General features: G+C 34.4%; 2 protein-coding genes across 2 annotated transcripts; both read left to right on the top strand.

Annotated features, from left to right (window-relative positions):
- Positions 1–5,115: 5,115 nt before the first annotated feature.
- Positions 5,116–8,666, top strand: Triagg1_10041 (uncharacterized protein; the record flags this gene model as incomplete). Its single annotated transcript, XM_062894069.1, has 2 exons — positions 5,116–5,281; positions 5,347–8,666. The coding sequence occupies 2 exons, from the start codon at positions 5,116–5,118 to the stop codon at positions 8,664–8,666; spliced, it is 3,486 nt and encodes a 1,161-aa protein (XP_062750967.1).
- Positions 8,667–9,466: 800 nt separating this feature from the next.
- Positions 9,467–12,572, top strand: Triagg1_10040 (uncharacterized protein; the record flags this gene model as incomplete). Its single annotated transcript, XM_062894068.1, has 14 exons — positions 9,467–9,478; positions 9,571–9,872; positions 9,928–9,975; positions 10,028–10,081; positions 10,138–10,229; positions 10,301–10,372; positions 10,428–10,751; positions 10,803–10,980; positions 11,029–11,359; positions 11,421–11,426; positions 11,486–11,549; positions 11,605–11,931; positions 11,980–12,243; positions 12,310–12,572. 14 exons carry the CDS (start codon positions 9,467–9,469, stop codon positions 12,570–12,572), a joined length of 2,337 nt encoding a protein of 778 aa, XP_062750966.1.
- Positions 12,573–20,455: the final 7,883 nt, after the last annotated feature.

Below are 20,455 nucleotides of genomic sequence, written 5' to 3'. Positions count from 1 at the left end.
CAACGGTGATCGTCTTCGAAATGCAAGTAAGACACCATACACATTGCTTGTATTCGTAGCGACGGCGTCTGCTGTGGCCCGTATCCAGTCTCCAGTCTCCAGTCCTCGCCGCGCGAGTGCGAGTACGCGTATCTCGCTCACTACTTGCGAGATTCGAGGCATCTTGCCGACACAAGTACAGCAACGTTGATACCGTGCTGAGAACAAAGGGTAGCACATGTGCAACCAGTGTTGTGCCATGCTTGATGAGTTTTCGCGAAGTACAACGAGTTGCTGCATGTTCTATTCGCCACTAACAGTTGCATTCATTCACCTATCCTCTAACAACCACCACCTATGTAGGAACTTCTGGTAGATACCTTATCTCCGCCGGAGTCGGCAAGCCTCTGCTTTTATGCAGCAATATTACCAGCTTATCCTGCTTGCACAAATCACCACGGCACCGCCCGCATCCGTCCTTGCAGTTGTGCGCAAAGAGGTACTGGTACATACCTAGGTTAGAGGTAGTACCTTTGAAGAGAGACAAACAAAGCCCACCAGCCTCGAGGACGTCATCCCCCTGGCGACGATCAATTCAATCTCACGTCAACCCATTTCTTCTAAGATGGACAAACAACGAACAAAAATAACAACAACATACTGCAGTATCATTTCCTCATTATTACTTTTTCTTTAATTCTGTTCCCCCTTACTTGTATTAGGTAGTTGACTCATCGCCCTAGTGCCACCAACGTTTGCTACCTAGTACCAACCAACTATGGAGCACTGTTTGCGGCAATGACTCCTCGTTTGGCGCATCCAATCCTTCGAGCCTCACCGGGGCGCTACCCGACTCCGAATCCCGCACGCGCCACGATGAAAGTGGTGGCGCTTCTCGAAGGGCTTTTCTCCGACTTTGCGAGCAGCTGAGGCAGGGGCCCATGACAAAACATATCGTGTTCCCCCGCCACTTTAACTAGCAGAGCCCCTACTTTGCGATACGGTGGAAGCTTTGAACCCCGACCCAACGGCGGCTGGGACATGTCGCATTTTATTCAGCCTTTTCCAGGGTGCTTAGTGATGCCATGTGCTTCTTAGACGCTGCAAGACACGTTTTGACGTTCCATCACTATGTGGTCAAGAGGACATGCATGATATGGCCCTTTCTATTACCTGCACATCAGAAAGCGAAAATAACATATTTATCCGCTACATCATGAGGAATTGTCAGCTGACGTTAGTACCTAAAGGTAGATTTGCAACTCTCGCACTTCAGAACGTAGCCGAAATCCAGACCGCCAGCACGAATAGGAGGGGCGCCATCCCTTACTTCAAGGTTACTGCACCATGCGGTGGATGATAGGGGAGTCGAACTGGCAAAAAGCTTGTTTATGTGCGGCGGCCAGGGAGCGAAATATCACATATATTTTCCGACCACCGAGTATGGTTTACGTGGTCATGCGTTTATTTCCCGTTCCGTTGCAAGGAACTATTGACTTCTACAGTATGGAGTAGTACCGTATATACCTTAGGCAGATGAATAATACCTGTGAATCATTTGAATACCACTGATCAGTTAAGAAGAGCTGCTGTTGATTTAATGCTTCGCTTGCATCATTCAAGTCAACTAAAGCCTAATTTCCCTCGAGATAATCAATCATTGCTTTGCAGGTGGTAATAAACGTTCGTTTGCTTTTCGTTGTTAGCAAAGGGCTTAGTGCCATGTCCCCCTGCTATGCGAGCCCGAATTCCGACGGCATAACCCCGTTACTCATCTAAACCGCTGAATCCCGACATTACCAGACAGCCAGCAGCAGAAGGCCAACCCAGCGACAGCCATGTACTATGCAAGGATCGAGTGAAGATTATGTTTAAACTGCCGTATCAGGAGCGTGGATCAATCCTTCGGTCGGGGTGCTTTTACAGTCCGGCTCTCGCGCGGATTGGTGCAACGGCAGCATATTTGTACTTCGTACTGCGTAAGTGGTAATGGCTCGTCATCCTTCTCCGAATGACTCAACATAGCTCTAAAGGTAGTCCCCCAAAATGGCCTTCTCTTTCATTTGTCCGTTATGTATGCCCTCTTGAGTTTATTTACATATTCAGACGAACGTCTTAGTGCCGAATGAGTAGAACGCAGAATAGGCATCAACTCACGATCAAGAAGATGCGCCACGTAATAATACCCAATGTCTCAACCTCGCCGCTAGCCCAGGGTGAATACGACCGAATACGCTTCCCACTCTCTGTATGTACTGATTGGCGGCGGTCGTCCTGTTTACGGCCCCGTCCGGGTTCTTAGCATTGCCGACATCCGGAACACCTACCCGAAGTTCATATCAACGAGATAGTTTCGTAATGATATGCTTCAACAACCATCTCATGATGAGACGGTTCGTCAGTTGTAGTTTGGATCTTTGAAGAATGCTGGAGACACCCATACTTGGCATCCAAACTGGAACCAATGGTTTCGTGGTCTAGTTGGTCATGACATTTCGTTAACAACATCTGTTGACACCACCGAAAAGGTCCCCGGTTCGGGCCCGGGCGAGATCATTCTTTTTCCTTTAATGTAGAATTTGAAATATTTTTTGCATCGTAAATCATATTATTTAACTTTTTTATCTTATTTTCGGTACGAAGGGCCGGAGATCGCACATGGGGTACACATAATACTAGGTATAGGTACTTCGTAAAACTGCCTGGCCTCCTAGCCAGCATCAGAATGTCTAAACACCATACCTTTCGGTCTTCACGGGCACTTGAAGAAGTGCAAAGCCACCTAGAATGAGAATATAGGGGTTAGTGGTATTTGCCATGAGGTAAAGGGCGTAAATGGGGCGTCCGGAATCTGTAATATCTGATGGAGAAGCATCACGCCCCCTGAATCGGACGAGATTACACTGTCACCAGCCCTTTGAATTCGCCACGCGAGTGAGAACACGGGATTCGGGGATTTGGACAATGCTCGACTAGTCTACGATGACAGTGGAAGGGATTCAGCGTTTGAGTGATGTTGATACGTGGGATATTGCATCCGTTACATTGTTGCCTGACCCCCCTTTATTTCCGGCGACCGCAAATTTTGATGCCTAAAATCAAGTTCTTCTGGTGTCATTATCGAAAAAAGCTACCTGATTCATTTGCCAATAAAAAAAGAGGAAGACAAATCAAGCATCGGAGGCATGATAACAACCCGAGTGCGCATTGTTGAGCAAATCACAGCTACATAAAGTGTTCTCACGGTCTAACCGCCAGGATTTCAAATATTCGCGGTTGACTCACTCAGCCCGTGGAAAGGGGGCGCATCCCACTCGCTCGGCATGTAGAAGGATTGTATCATAACATTTTGAACCAAAACGAGAGAGCTTAAATCCGAGTGTTTATAGAAGGACGGATATAAACGCAGAGTGTAGTCCCCTCTCACTCAGTGCGGCCAATTTGGCTACAATGTGATCATTGAGTCATTGTCCGAGGCAGGAGTATAACCATGGTCTGTCTGCCAGAACAGCTATGTTGAATGACAAAAGGGTTGGACTCGAAGGTTCTCGTCCCTCATGTTGGTATCTACCTGTTCCTAGTTTACACAAGTCTCCGTAATTAGGTAGGTCTTCATCTCCTATACTTCCTGTCAAATTACCTCCATCGGCTGTGATTGAAGCTCGCCGCCAACACGTATCTAAACTACCTGCCTACACTGGAAAGATTTCTATCTCTCTAGTATCTACAAAATCATTGGCAGATTAGTTTATTTCGTACGGATGTGTATTTTTTCTACCGTCATATATAATGTATTTCGCTAGCAAAGCGATACGATGAGTCGTGCCGCCATTCGCCGTAGACGTTGCACACGGACGTACGCCTTTTATGAAGCAAAAGATCTCAAATGTGGCATGGCCTGTATTATTATTAGCTTTTTTACGGTTATTTGGAAACTACGAAAGTATGCCGTAATGATGAGAATAGGACCCAGCATGATATTTGGCGTTCGATAGTCCAGAGTCAAGGGCAAACTGGCAGATGTAAAAGGCTGCTTGGCTTGGAAACATAGGCGCCAAAAATAAACTTCTTCAGGCGGTGTGACATTTTGGCTTGAAGTGTTGCAAATCTATGTACTTGTAAAGAAAGAAGCGCTGTTGTGGGGCAGATTACATAGGTCCTAGGGTAGCAATTTACTCGGACAAAGCGACATGAGAACTTACCCGAGGGCAGTCCCAATAACTTGGCATAAAGTGCAATGCATAGGCAAATGTTGATATAAGATGCTTGAGATTGTGGGATAGATTAATAGCACATTGTGAGGGTTGGTAAAAGTTAGACTTGCGTTTTTTTTGCGCTTCATATTTCACATGGCCACTGAGAGCTAAAGTATAAGACGATAAAAAGGGTTTAATATTAAAGCTGCTTCAGAGCGGATATTCATTCTATTCAGAATAACCAAGTATCAAAAATTCGCTCCTATACAAGATGACTAATGCCAATAGTTCAATGATGTAGTCTTGCCACTCGTGTTTACCGTCCTGATGCGCGGCGATGCGGCGGTGCCAAGATTGATGGATCCAGCCCTACGGTGCCTGGAGATCTTGGAGATGGCTTCAGTCCTATATTTCCCAATTGGGACGTCGGACCAATGACGGGGGCCAAAAGCGGCGTTGGGCGAGGGGGCCGCAGCTACTGGCCTGGCTGCTGTAACACAGACAGCCTGATGCCACAATGGAGGATTTCAGCTGGGCCAATCTGGCTACATGTGTCTACTAGACTATAATCTCACTCTTTCCATCACCCAGTCCGCATAGTTAGTCGTTGAGTTGCTCTCTATATCTTTCTCCTGGAGCGCGTGAGCTTTAAAGCTTACAGTAGCATCAACATGACTGACCTTTGCGACTCGACGTCATTTTTGCCATCTCCGCAGTTGCTCTTGATAAGCTCAGCTCTCCCTTGCAAAGCATACGCCCCACCCCACTAAAATTCCTTGCGCCCTTGGGGACCGGCCATAGCGCAATTCTTTTCTCGTGAACGTGAACGGCCATGGACTTCAACTTCTAGAAGATCCTCGTCTTCTTCTGCCCTATTCATCGCTGCAAGACCAAACCACTCGGCGCTCTGTCGCGTTTCTTTAATGTCGTCCCAACACGTATGAGAGCACTCTACTCTGCCGCTGGCCAGCTCCAGCGAGCTCCAGTAGCGAGCTTCGCTCGGCTTGCTCGCCACCGAGGACGTCGCATTGCGTGGGAAGCGCAGTCGCGATGGCTCGCTGATGTGGTGCAAAGGGCTGAATCCAAGGATGCCAAGTCTCTAGCTTGTAAGATGCTTGCGACATTGTCTGCGTTGCGATTTCGACATTGGTAGCTGATCTGGCAATAACAGTGTCTTCCACTTCGCGATACAATGAAGTTGGTGTGCAGCAACTCAGCGATCACATCTTCCCCCAGATATTTCCTGGGGGCTCCAAACCGCCGCCTGAGGAGCTGGTAATGCTGTCAAGAGATCATTTGAAACGGCACGACCTCTATGGAAAGAACACGGATACCTCTGAACCTGTCGCTTTCGATCTGCCCGAACTCAAGGGCCAAACCCTCGACGAACATTTTCACAGGCTTGGGATCGATTGCGCCGAACCATATTTGCGGCTTGCTAAAGAATTTGCGTGTGCAAATGTCCCTCTCAAGCCCAAACAATGGGCACACCGAAGTGGCTGGACCAAGTATCACTCTGATGGGACACCACCGGAGTCGGTAGAATCCCCCAGCGAAGAGATGCTGTGTTTTGACACCGAGGTCATGTACAAAAACCACCAATTTGCAGTAATGGCTTGCGCAGTCAGCCCCACGGCATGGTACTCTTGGCTATCTCCTTGGCTACTGGGCGAGACCGACAACGAGCGACAACTAATACCGATAGGGGACCCAACCAAGGACCGTATTATCGTGGGACACAATGTTGGCTATGACAGGGCAAGAATATTTGAAGAGTACAACCTGAAGCAAACTAGAACTGGATTTCTGGATACCATGTCGCTGCACGTTGCTGTTAACGGCATGTGCTCACGACAACGGCCGACCTGGCAGAGATTCAAGAAAAATCGAGAGATGCGAGAAAGAGTCGCCAGCAAAGATCCTGATCACGGCATGGTTGAGCTTTTGAGCAATCCTAGCATCCACGAAGAGGAGGAGCTGTGGGTTGAGAAAAGCTCAGTCAACTCACTGCGGGATGTCGCCAAGTTCCATCTCAATGCCACCATCGACAAAAGTACACGGGATAACTTTGCCGAGACCGACCCCGAGGTCATACTGAAGAAGTTGGACCAACTTCTGGAATACTGCGCTGCAGATGTGTCCACCACTCACAGAGTTTATCAAATCGTTCTTCCCAGCTTCTTAAATGTTTGCCCACACCCAGTCAGTTTCGCTGCCCTGAGGCACTTGTCATCCGTTATTCTGCCGGTCAACGAGACTTGGGAGCAATACATCGCTAATGCCGATGCACTATACAATAACCTCCTTGAATCGGTCCAGAAGAGGCTGAAGGATCTGGCAGAGAAAGCTGAGGAGCTAAAGGGCAGCCCCGAGATTTGGGAAAAAGACCCCTGGATGATGCAACTGGACTGGTCAGTACAAGAGGTTAGAATGGTCAAAGGCAAACGCAAGAATGACCCACCAGTACCAGATGCAAGACAGAAGATGCCAGGGAAGCCGAAATGGTATAAAGATCTCTTTTCCAGTAAAGACGCTCCCATGAATCTGACGGTGCGAAGTCGCATCGCACCTTTGCTATTGAAATTGGCTTGGGATGGGCATCCATTATTCTGGTCTAACAAGTATGGCTGGGTGTTTCGAGTCAGCCCAACCGATGTGTCTGGTTACCTCGCAAAGAAGATGCCAGAGTGCGTCTTTGATGACTCTGACCCTGCCTTGCGCGCCGATTGGGGGCACTCATACTTTAAGCTCCCTCATAAAGATGGTCCCACCGCGCGCTGCTCAAACCCTATGGCAAAAGGATATCTCAACTATTTCGAAAATGGAACCTTATCATCAGAGTATGAGTATGCTAAAGAGGCACTGGAAATGAACGCCTCTTGTTCCTACTGGATAAGCGCGCGCGATAGGATAAGGTCCCAAATGGTGGTCTACGAAAACGACATACTCGCCGCTACAGAGGGTAAAGCGATGGAGGCTGGTGAAAAGCGGCAAGGCTTTATCTTACCCCAAGTTATTCCCATGGGTACGATCACTCGGCGAGCAGTTGAGAAAACCTGGCTCACGGCAAGCAATGCCAAGAAGAACCGTGTTGGGTCTGAGTTGAAATCGATGGTCAAAGCTCCAGATGGTTACTGCTTTGTGGGTGCCGATGTAGACTCGGAGGAGCTGTGGATTGCTAGCCTGATGGGCGATGCGACGTTCAAAATTCACGGCGGAAATGCAATCGGTTTCATGACGCTTGAGGGGACAAAAGCTGCAGGCACAGACCTGCATTCGCGGACAGCGGCAATCTTGGGTATCACTAGAAATGACGCGAAGGTCTTCAACTACGGGCGTATCTACGGAGCTGGGCTGAACTTTGCTGCCACTCTCCTACGACAATTCAATCCTGCACTCAGTGAAAGCGAGACAATGACGATTGCCCAGAGACTCTACGCCAACACGAAAGGCACCAAGACGATTCGCAGGGTCATAAACCAGCACAAATTCTGGAGAGGTGGGACGGAGTCATTTGTATTCAACAAACTGGAAGAGTTTGCGGAACAGGATTGGGCCCGAACACCGGTGTTGGGAGCTGGTATCACACAAGCGCTTATGAGCCGCTTTGTGAGCAAGGGTGGCTACCTGCCTTCCCGCATCAACTGGGCCATTCAATCCTCGGGCGTCGATTATCTCCACCTGTTGATCGTTTCCATGGATTACTTGATCCGCCGGTTCAACCTCGATGCTCGGCTGGCCATCACAGTCCACGATGAAATTCGGTATCTGGTGAAGAATGAGGATAAATACAGGGCTGCACTTGCGCTCCAAGTAGCAAATGTTTGGACCCGCGCCATGTTCGCGCAACAAGTGGGCATAAACGATCTCCCCCAGTCCTGCGCCTTCTTCTCTGCCATCGACATTGATCACGTTTTGCGCAAAGAAGTCAACATGGACTGCGTTACTCCAAGCCATAAAACCCCAATTTCTCATGGCGAGAGCTTGGATATCCAAACTCTATTGGACAAGGGCGCCGAGGCGATGCTCGACCCGTCCATCGTCCCAGATCCCAAGTTTGCTCCAAAGTTGGATGATATAGCATATACGCCGCGTACTCCAATAATGCAAACGATTCAAGAATCGTCGCCGAATAATATTTCGTTTATCAAAGCCCAGATTGTGAGCGATGATCAGGAGTTGCAGGATATTATCAATGATATGCGCAAGGCTACAACGCCGAAGTCTGCGACGCCAAAGTCTGCGACGCCAAAGTCTACAACGCCAAAGTCTACGACGCGGAGGACTCGAGCAGTGTCATTAAAAAATGTGCTTCCTTATCACTCAAAACCATGGTTAACACCTCTGGGTACGAGTGAACCTATCTCAGACTCTAGCTGGATTGGTTACAAGTATCAAGACGAAAACCAGAGTGGTAAGAGTGGAATGGCATGGCCTAAGCACTCCAAGGGCACCAATCAAAAGCCTAGCATCTCCCCAGGGTCATTTTAACAATACACAAGAAGAGTCTTTTTGGTGAGTGGGCATGAGACATGTACTATAGTGTTGAGATTACGATTACAAGTTCTTTTTTGTCCTTGTTGGATTACGTGGATAAAATTATTCTGGCTGTTACTGTTACGGCTTGGAGTTGGTTGTGTATGAGCAACGATGTTTTGTTTTTTGGGGCGCGGTCATGAATCTATGGTAAAAGGCTGTTCATGTATTTATATATCTGCGGTTATGAACGTACGAGTAGAATGATGAGAGTATATGCGCACATGTATTGTCAAGGATACACCAGTTCTGATGGACCCTATTCACTTTGTTCTACCAAATGAGCTGATAAGAGGACAACACCTGCACCGTAGGATATTTACTGGGACATTGTACAGAGAGTTACATAGATTCAAGCTGTAGATCCCTTGTCCAGCTGTATTTCGGGATCTGGCGTGCATATTAAGGTGGGTTCGTAGTTCATCGGGCATCTTGGAATAGATTGTTTGGGGCTGTCAAATCTACTAGCAGCCCAGTCCCCACTACTCGAACTCTCACGCGAGCCATAATGGCTAATTATCAATATCTCTAGCCAATCACAACTGGCGTATTTTTTCTTTCTTTTTTTTTTTTTTGTTGTTTCCATTTGCTTGTGACGTAGCTCCGACGCCGGCTCTGTGCACTGAGTCGCCAGCGGGAATTGAAGCCATCGCCAGCATCAACGTGCGTCCTTGCCTATTCGCTGCTGACGCTCGATCGCCTGCAACGACCTCTTTGGGATCATCAATTCCGGTTCAAGGCTACAGCCATCAACCATGACGGCACTTGTACGTTTCTCTACCCATCATTGGCGCCCCATCTCGTGCAGATGCCTCGTCCAAACCTCGAAGAAATTTGACTGACAGCGGAATTTCTTCAGCGGAGAGCCATCTCTTTCAATGCCTCCGCCCTTGCGGCGCGACAGGCTCGAACCTCGATTACACGCTCACGATTGCTGTTGGCATCTAGTACTCAGTTCCGTACCTACACCCTGTCCAGCCCCCGACGGCAACAGGCCTTCCAGTCGCAAATCGATGGCACTCCCAGATCATCTGTCCTCCAGTCCTCTCTGGGCGCCGCTCCGGCCAACCCGCAGACACTTACCGAGAAGATTGTACAACTTCACGCAGATGGCCTTCTCGAAGGGAGAAGAGTCAAGGCTGGAGATTATATTACGTTGCGGTTGGTCTATACCTTGTCAGGATACTAAGCAGTCGAGCTAAACACTCTGAAATAGGCCCCATAAGAGCATGACGCACGATAATTCATGGCCGGTCATTACAAAGTAGGGACACTTGACTGACTCGTTGTAATGGCACAATAACTAAGCTGTCTAGGTACATGGAAATGGGTGCCACCTCGGTCAAGGATAACCGCCAGGTCGTCATGACGTACGCAGTCTTGCTTCTTCCAATTGAGCTCGTATTCACTGTCTAATCCTTCACAGGCTTGATCATGACGTTCAGAATAACTCTGAACAAAATCTACGCAAATACCGCTTGATCGAAGAGTTTGCCAACACGCACGGCATCGACTTTTGTATGTTAGCACTACCGGGACCCCCCCATCCCCAAGATATCCATTTGAAGCGCGTGGAACTGACTTGATAGACCCCGCTAAACACGGAATTGGGCACCAAATTATGATTGAAGAAGGCTATGCCTGGCCAGGAACCGTCAGTGGTCAGTTAACCCAAACCCCGTACCGTCCTGTGCCCACTTCTAATGCCATATTCAGTTGCCAGTGATAGTCACTCGAACATGTACGGTGGTATTGGGTGTCTCGGCACAGCCATCGTCCGCTCAGACGCTGCAAGTGTCCTGGCAACCTCGACGGTGTTCTGGCAAATCCCCCCGACCGTGAAAATCACTTTCACGGGCGTCCTGCCTCCGGGGGTCACAGGCAAAGACACAATCATAGCCCTATGCGCTTTGCTTAATAAAGATGACGTGCTCAACATGTGCGTGGAGTTCACTGGGTCTGAGCAGACTCTGGCAAGCATTCCAATTTCCGAACGCTTGACAATCGCCAACATGACTACCGAATGGGGCGCGCTATCAGGTCCAACCTCTTTTCCGCCGCTTTCGTTGAGTTACTAACGTGTATGAGTAGGATTATTCCCTGTTGATGACAAGCTCATCTCATGGTACCGCGCCAGAGCCACACTCGCAGCCATGTCTAACAGTCCTACCAAGGATCGGATAAATCACGAGCGGATTGATAAGCTTTTGGAGAACCCCATGGTTGCTGATCCTGGTGCTAAATATGCCAAGGAATTCTATTTCAACCTGTAAGAACTCTTGTCTCATTCAAAGTGGTCACTCTAACAAGGCCACAGATCCACCCTCTCACCCTTTGTTGCTGGTCCCAACTCTGTCAAGGTTGCCAACCCTGTTAAGAACCTCGAGGCTCAGGATATCGCTGTAGACAAGGCGTATCTTCTGAGTTGCACCAACGGTAGAAGTGAGGATTTCGCTGCTGCTGCTCGTGTATTCCGGGAGGCTGGTAAGGATGGCAAGCCTGCCAAGGTTCATCCTCGCGTCAAGTTCTATCTTGCACCTGCGTCTTTGGCTGAACAGAAGATGGCGGAAGACGCGGGAGACTGGCAGGTTCTCGAGCAATCGGGGGCTCAGCTACTCCCAGCTGGCTGTGGTCCTTGCATTGGTCTAGTAAGTTATATACGTGGTTAATGCAATATGTTGGAGATTCCAGTGCTAATAAAGGCTACAGGGTACCGTATGTGGAAGACACTACATGTTCTAGAGGTCTGTGTTCAGTGCTGATCATTGATATAGGGCTTACTTGAGGAAGGCGAGGTGGGTATTTCCGCGAGCAACAGAAACTATAAAGGCCGCATGGGTAACTCGAGTCTGTGGTTCCAAATTTTTATACGATGCTAATGTGCTGTCTGTAGGAAGTCCCAAGGCACTGTGTTATCTCGCCAGCCCCGAGGTCGTCGCAGCCAGTGCTATTCAGGGTAAAATTGCTAGCCCTGGCTGGTACCAAAAGCCCGAGGGCGTCGAGAAAGTAGTCTTTGGTGAGGGGAGCGGTGACTTTGTTGCCGACAAAGCTCGCGCCGTTGGAGATGCCTTTGACAAAATCCTTGGTGAGATGGAGAGCTTGATTGGCGCTGCTGAAGGCGCTGCTGAGGAATCGGCAAGCCCAGCGGCCACTGAAGAAGAGACATTGACCACCGTCGTCCCGGGCTTCCCCGAGAGGATTGAAGGCGAAATCGTTTTCTGTGAGTGGCCTTCCATGCGTTTATGAAGTCATTTATTAACTGAAGCAGGCGATAATGACAACATCAACACTGATGGCATCTACCCAGGGAAATACACTTACCAGGATGGCATGACCACAGAGCAAATGGCCAAGGTGTGCATGGAGAACTACGATACCGAGTTTGGCAACATTATCAAGCCGAATGATGTTCTGGTAACCGGATTTAACTTTGGGTGTGGAAGCTCCCGAGAGCAGGCAGCCACATCTATCCTAGCCAAGCAGATTCCTCTCGTGGTTGCAGGTAGCTTCGGCAACATCTTCGGTCGCAACAGTGAGCTTTCCTTGAGGCTCTCCAGACTTTCCTTGTAATGTCAAATAACTAATGAAAAACTTTTAGGTATCAACAACGCTCTTCTTGGAATTGAAATCCCGAAGCTGATTGAGCGGCTTCGTGAAGCGTACAAGGATGACGCGGAGAAGCCTCTAACTCGTCGCACGGGCTGGAAGCTGCTGTGGGACGTCCGCCGATCTAAAGTCACCATTACGGAGCAAGATGGCTCTTCCTGGGAGCAAAAAGTTGGAGAGATGCCTCCCAGTGTTCAAGAGATTGTCGCCAAGGGAGGTGTGGTGAAGTGGGTGCAGTCGAAAATGCAGGCTTAAAGTGTGTGACTGGTGTTGGGAAGAGTTGTGTGCAATTTATATCACTGTGTATTATTTCATGTTGACGGATAAAAACGGCGCTTGGGATTTTGATGATGAAGTCAATGTCGGCTATATCTTAGGTACACAAGCTGGATATGTAGTTTGCATAGACATGTAGCTGAGGGAGTAGATCGGCATGTAAGTTAATGCTTGTTCTTGCGTATAGAGCAAATGAATCATGCAACAGGTTGTTAACATTTGGATCTGGGAAGTTGTATATTTATAATAATTTTTATTATTTTAAATATTATGATTATTTTTAATATTTTAAATAAGTATTTATTATTATTTATTAATAATGAATTAATATTTTTACTTAAAAATATAATCTTATTTAAAAATATAATTTGGGATTTATATAATACTTTTATTAATAATATATTAATTAATTATAATAAGCTTCTTAAGTTATATAATAATATTCTTTTAGTAAAATAAAATATTAAATAAAATTTTAATAAAAAATAGAACCTTAATTAATATTTTTTAATATTATTAAAATAAACTTAATAAATAATTTATTAATATATAAAGTAATTATTAAAATATATTAATTATTATAATTTAATAAATAACTTTAGTTATTATTAATATTATAATTTAATTTTAATTCTATAATAATATAAAGGTTATATTTATTATTAAGAGGTTTAGTAAAGTTATAATAACTAAGTTAAAAAAAAGCTATGCCTTAGCTTTTAGATATAATAATATATTATAATTTTTTAATTAAATATTAAAAAACCTTAATTTATTAAGCCCCTAAAATACTTTAATTAAATAAATATAACTTTAATATTTAATTTAAAATTACTAAAGTTTATAAAAATAATAATAATTATATATAAAGGAGGTTATATTTATTATCAAGAGGTTTAGTAAAGCTACAATAGCTAAGTCAAAGGAAAGCTATATAATAATTATATATAAGGGTTTATTTCTAAAGACTTTAATAATTAAAGTGAAATAAAATAAAGCCTTTATAAATACTATTAAAATAAAGTAAATATATTAAATTTTTAATAATAATTCACTATTATTAATATAACTAAATAAATATTTTATAATTATAATATAAAATAAATATATTTTCTAATTTATATTTTATAATTATATAAATATAAATTTATTAACAAATATTTATTAATATTTTTTTATTATATTAAAAAATTAAATATTATATAATTATTTAAAAAGCTTATATATACTTAAGAATAAATAATTAATAAAGTCTTGCTATTTTCACTATAGCGTTTTGCTATTTTTACTATAGTTGCAATAAGTGGGGATATTTCCAAAACTACTTAAGTTTTCAACTATAGTAAATAAAGCTTAGAAAATTAAAATAAAATATTCAAAAAATATTTATAGGTTGATTATTATGTAATTTATATTAAGCTTTTTTAAAAAAGTAATTTTATATTATTACTTTAGTAGATTTAAACCTAAATATATATAAAAGAATTTAGTTAGTTATTTATAAGTGAAAATTAAAAAGTAAATATTTTTTATAGATTTTATATAAGTTAAAAGCTTGTTTTTAAAAATTATCTTAATTTATATAAGTAAATATATAAGTTGTTAAATTAAGCTTTTTACTATATATAAAAATAACATAAATATAATAAATATATTATAATACTATTTTAATATTTAATAATTAAAATAGAATTTTTAAAATATTATTTATATTTTTAAATAGCTAGTCTTAGCTATTTATAACTATAGTATATTTTTTGGAATTTTGGGATTTGTCTTGCGCATAGGCTAGTATAGTGAAAATAGTAATATACTATAGTGAAAATAGCAAGACCTAATTAATAATATAATATTAATATTTCTAAAAATATTATTAATATACTTTAAAATAAATACTTTGATAATTATAAAAATATTAAAAAATATACTTAAGTATTTAAGTAATACTTATAAAAGTTTAATTAAATATAATTAATTAAGAAATTATACTAAAACTTACTTAATTATAATTTTTAATAATTTAAAACTTAAGTTTTTTTTATTTTTACTTTAATATTTATTAAAATTATAAAATAATTAATTATAATAAAAGTATTAGCTCTCTTAAGTATAAAAAATAAACTACTTAAAAAATTTAATTATAAAAAAACTATTATATATAATAATTTTTTTCTTAATTTTCTTACTTAGTATTAAAGCACTAGTTACTAAGGGAAAGTAAAAAAGTTAAAAAGGGAATTAAATAGTAACTAGCTATACTCTAGCAACTAAGTATATAATAAAAACTATATTTATTTCTAAACCCTCTTTATAAAAAGAAAGAAACCTCCCTTTTTATAAACTGTTTTTAGCCACAGAGTTATTATTATAAAATATAAAGTAAATAAGTTAAGCAAGTAGCAAAAGGTAAGTATATTAATAATATAAAACTTAAGCTTATATTTTTAATAAAGTATATATATAGTAATTATATCTCTCCTAAGTATAAAAAATAAACTACCTAAAAAAAACTAATTATAAAAAAGCCTTTATATATAGTAATAGCCTTTAATTAATTAGCTAGTTTAATTAGCTATATATATATAACTGCGTAAATTTTACTTACTATTTTAGGCTATTTTATTAGCTTTTTTAATAATTTTCTTAATCCCTTTGCTTAGCTTAGGGTTTTTAGTACCCTTTAGCTAGTTTAGCTTATACTTTGCCTTACTTAGCTTTAGTCTTTCTTTCTTTAGAGCTTTTAATTATAAGTCTATAATTTTATTAATTATAGATTTAGCTATTTGCTTAGCTATTTTATTAAGTAGTTAGGGTGTATGGTTTTATTAAGTAGTTTTTTAATCTTAAAAGCGTTATATATATAATTTATTTTTAAGGATTATTACTGCTTTTTATAACTTAATAAAATAATTTTATTTAGTCTAGTTAAATTATTAAATTATAAGTTATAGGCTTAAAGCTTATATTATACTTAAACTTTATTATTTAGGTCTTTTTATATATTTTAAGTTTAGTCTTAAACCTTAATTAGTTATATTTTATAGCCTAAATTTTTAAAGTTTAACTTAGTTAGCTATAATTAATTAAGTTAAGCTATAAATTAATTCTAGATTTTAAACTAAAGGCTGGGGCATAGTCTTCCTTTAACCTAGCTATTATAGCTTTACTAAACCTTTTAATAATAAATATAACCTTTATAGTAATTATATAAAGACTTAGCTATAATACCTTAGTATTATATATATAATTATAATACCTTTAAAATTTTATTATAATTATTCTCCTTTTTTATTATAATTATTTTAATTAAAAAATATAAGTAATTTTTAATATAATTAAAGAAAAGTATATTATTATAATATAATACCCTATATAATAAATTTTATAATTATTTATTATAATATATTATAAAGTATAAATTATAATATTTTTCTTATATATTTTTTATAATTTTACTTTTTTATTAATTATATTTTATATAATATTACTTTTTAATACTAAAAATTCTTTTTAATAAATAATAATTACTAAAAATATAATATTATATTAACTATTTATTAATAAAACCTTATTTTATTAACTTAATATTATTATATTATATTTTTTTTATATATTACTAAAGAAAAATAATACTTTAATACTTTTACTAAATAAAAATTATATTATATATAAATTTATATATATTAGTAATAATATATATACTATTTTAAAATTAACTTTAAAGTTAACTTTAATAACCTTAAAAAAACTTTAGGAAATTATTTTAATATATTTACTTTTATTAATTATACTTAAATTAAGCTAAGTTTAGCTTAATATTTTTAATATATTTATAATAAAAATAATTATATTTTATAAATAATTTAAATAAGTTTAGTTTTTTACTAAGGTTTTATTAATATATTACTTAAGTATAAGCCCTTAGCTTTTTTAAAATACTTAGCTTATTAATTTAATAAATAACTTTATATTATTTATTATTTTATTATTTTCCTTAATATTTATAATTTAATTAATATTAATATAAGTAAAGTAGTTTAAAAGTTTTTTTATAAAAATTATATTATTTTTATAATAATTTTAATAAATTTTTATAAAATATTTAATTACTTTAATTAAATATATTAAGTAATTTATAAAATTTTAAATATTAAAAAAGTTATTATTAAAGGCTTATATTATTATTATTAATTTATAATATAATAATATTAATTTATATTAATAAAAGTTTTTTATTTTATTAAGTATATTTTTTTTATTATAAATAATAAAGTTTTATTATAAAATTAGTAAAGTTTTATTAATATATTTTATATATTAAATAATTATAATTATTAAAAATTAAGTTAAAATAACTTATTAAAAAAAAATAAAGTAATAAAATTATTAAAAGTTTTTATATATTAATATTAATAATTTAAAGTATATTTCTTAATAAATTACTTTATAAATAATAAATAATATTATTTAGGCTATAATTAAATTAAAATAAAGTTTACCTTAAGTAATTAAAAATACTTATATAAATAATCTTCTTAATAATTTAAAAAAATTATAATTAAATATTACTTTTATATTAGCTAAGCCTTAGGACCCTTAGTATAAGTTTTAAATTTAAGCTTATTTATTTATTAAGTATTTTTATAAAATTCCCTAAATTTAAAATAAGATTTCCTTTTTTTATAAATTAAAAATTAAGTTATTTTTTATATTTTTTAAAATTAGCCTTTTTACCTTAATATTAATATATTTTTTATTATATTTTAGTTATATATTAATAATATAATATAATATTATATTAGTAATTTTTATAAATTTTTTATATTTCCCTTAAGGATTTATTAATTATATTTTAAAAATTATTTTTTTTATTTAACTAAGTAATATTTTTTTTTTAATTTAATATACTTTAATTTCTTTAATTTCTTATTTACTAAAGGAGTTTTTTAAGTTTAATATTATTAAGGATTTAACTTAGCTTTTTAATTATATTACCTAAGGTTTAAAAAACTAATATTAAATATATTATAAATATAAGAATATTTTTTAAAAAAGGCTAGTTAATATATTTATTTCCTTACTTATTTAAGTATTTAAAATAAGTTAATAAATTTTAATATAAGCTTTTTTTTCTTTTCCTTAATTTTTAAATTCCTTATTAATAATTTAACTAAGTTTTTAATATTAAGTATTAGTTTTTAATTATAATTTACTATTATATTTTTAAATTTTTTTATAATTTATATAATTAGCTAATTTATTTTTATATACCTAAGATCCCCCCTTTATTAAAGTTATTCCTAATATAACTTTTTTTCAAATTAAAATTTAAGTTAATACCCTAGTATTACTTTAAATAAAAATACTTTAATAAAGCTATTTTTTATATTATTATAAATATATTTTATTATAATTAATAATTATAGCTAATTTATTTATTTTTTATTAATAAAATACTATAAATAATACTTAAGGATTTAATTTATTTATTTTATTTATTTATTAATTTATAAATAAAATATAATTAATAACCTTTACTTAATTTTAAAAATAAAATATAAATTTAATTAAAATTTACTAGTAAAAACTAAGCTTTTATTTATTATTATTTTTAATAATATATTAAATTTTAATTTAATTTTTTTATAAAATAATATATTAAATTTTAATTTAATTTTTTTATAAAATAATATAATTAATTTTATTAAATTAATAATAATTTAAATTAAAAAGAAAAAAAAGTATTTAGTAAAATAATTAATAATAATAAAAATTATATTTACTTTATAATTTTAAAATATTATAAATAATAATTTAGTAATAAAGTTTATTAATAACTCTTATATAAATCCCTAGGGAATTAGTAAAAATTTAAACTTATTATATAATTTATATTACTTAAATATATTCCTTTAGTAAATTATATAAATATAAATATATTTTTTTATATTTTAATTTATATAATATTAATAAAATTTTTACTAAAGTAAATTTATTATTTAAGTAATACTAAAATACTTAACTAAAGGGTTATTATAATAAAAAAATAGTAATTTATCCTTAAGATTATTTTTATTAAGTATAAAAATATAATTTTAATATTATAATATATTTTAATTATTTATAAATTATATATTAATAAATTATTACTTTTTTACCTTAAATTTTAAAAATTTATACTTTTTTAACTTTAGGTTTTAATTTTATAAAATTTAAATAAAATTAATAAAAAATTCTAATACTTTATTATTATATATAGCTTTTACTTTTATAATAATATTTAAAAATAAAAATAAAAATAATTATTTATAATTAATTATTTTAATAACTTAGTTAATTAATTACTTAAGTATTAATTATTTATTACTTAAGTTTTTATTAATTAAAGTAATTATAGCTTTATTAAAAATATTTTTTAATTATATATATATATTAAATATATTATTTAATAAAAAATTTTTTTTATACTTAAATTAATTATTTAAAAAATAAACATTAATAACTTATAATTTAATTAGTTTTTTTTAAAAATTAAAAAAAAACTTTATATTTAATAAAGCTTTACTTTTATAATTTAAATACTTTAATAAGTTATTTACTAAATTACTTTTACTTAGTTTATATTTAATAATAAAATTAAAAAAAAAAAATATATATATTAATAAGTTTACTATTTAAATAACTTAAGTAATTTTATAAATATTTAAAAATTATAATAATTTAAAAATATTTTTATAAAATTTACTATTTTTTTAATATAATATTATTAATATATAAATAACTTTATAATTATAAATATCTCTTAATTTAAAGTTTTATAATTAAGCTTAAAGTTAGTAAATTTATAAAACTAAAAAGTTATAAAGTAATAATACTTTACTTAATTAAGCTAAAATAAAATTTTTACTATAATAAATTAAAAAGTATTTATTTTAATATAAATAAATACTTTTAAGTTAAAATATTAAAGTAAAAAAACTTTTTAAAAAGTATTTCTTAATTAATAAAATATTATAAATTTAATAAAGTTTAAGGTAAATTACCTTAGTTTTTTATTATTAATTATACTTTTTTATAAATATTATAAAAAAAGTTATAATTTTAAAGTAATTTTATATAAATCTTTAATAAAAATTATAAAACTTAAGAAATACTTAGACTTTTTAATAGGTTTTTAATAATTTTTAAATAGTAATATTTTTAATTTTACTTAAATTTATAAATAATTATTTTTAAAATAAAATAAATTTAAGAAATTTAATTTTATATATATAAAAAGTATATTTTAAAAATTTAATATATAATTCTACTTTATAAAATTAATTTAATACTTATTTAATATAAATAATATATTTTTCTTAAGTATATAAAAAAATAAAAATATTATTAAAATATATTATATAAATAATATTAATTAAGTTATATAATATTTAGTAAATATAATACTAAAAAATAATTAATATATTAATTAAGTTTATTAATATTATTAAAAATTTAAAGTAGTTATAATATATATAAAATATTTTTTTTTTAATATAAATTTAATAATAAGTATTTTTTATATTAATTTTTATAAAATATATTAATTTATTAATATAATTAAAAAATTTTAATATTAAAGAAAAAAAGTAATAATTTATTTTTATTACTTTATTAAGTTTTTAATAATTTATATAAAGTTATAAATTTTTATTTTTTTTTAATATAAAAAAAATAAATATTTTAACTAAGTTTTTTAAAAATTAGATTTTTTTTTTCTTTAGGTTATTTTAAATATATTTTTATAATTTTTTAAGTTTTTTAAGGAAAAAAAATAAATAATTTTATATAAGGGATTTATTTTTAGGAGTAAGTTAATTATA

The sequence above is a fragment of the Trichoderma aggressivum genome (genome assembly GCF_033847375.1).
Source record: "Trichoderma aggressivum f. europaeum strain CBS 100526 chromosome Unknown scaffold_064, whole genome shotgun sequence".
In the NCBI taxonomy this organism is placed as follows: domain Eukaryota; kingdom Fungi; phylum Ascomycota; class Sordariomycetes; order Hypocreales; family Hypocreaceae; genus Trichoderma; species Trichoderma aggressivum.
Note: the sequence above shows the minus strand (reverse complement) of the source record. Positions and strands in the feature narration are given on the sequence as shown.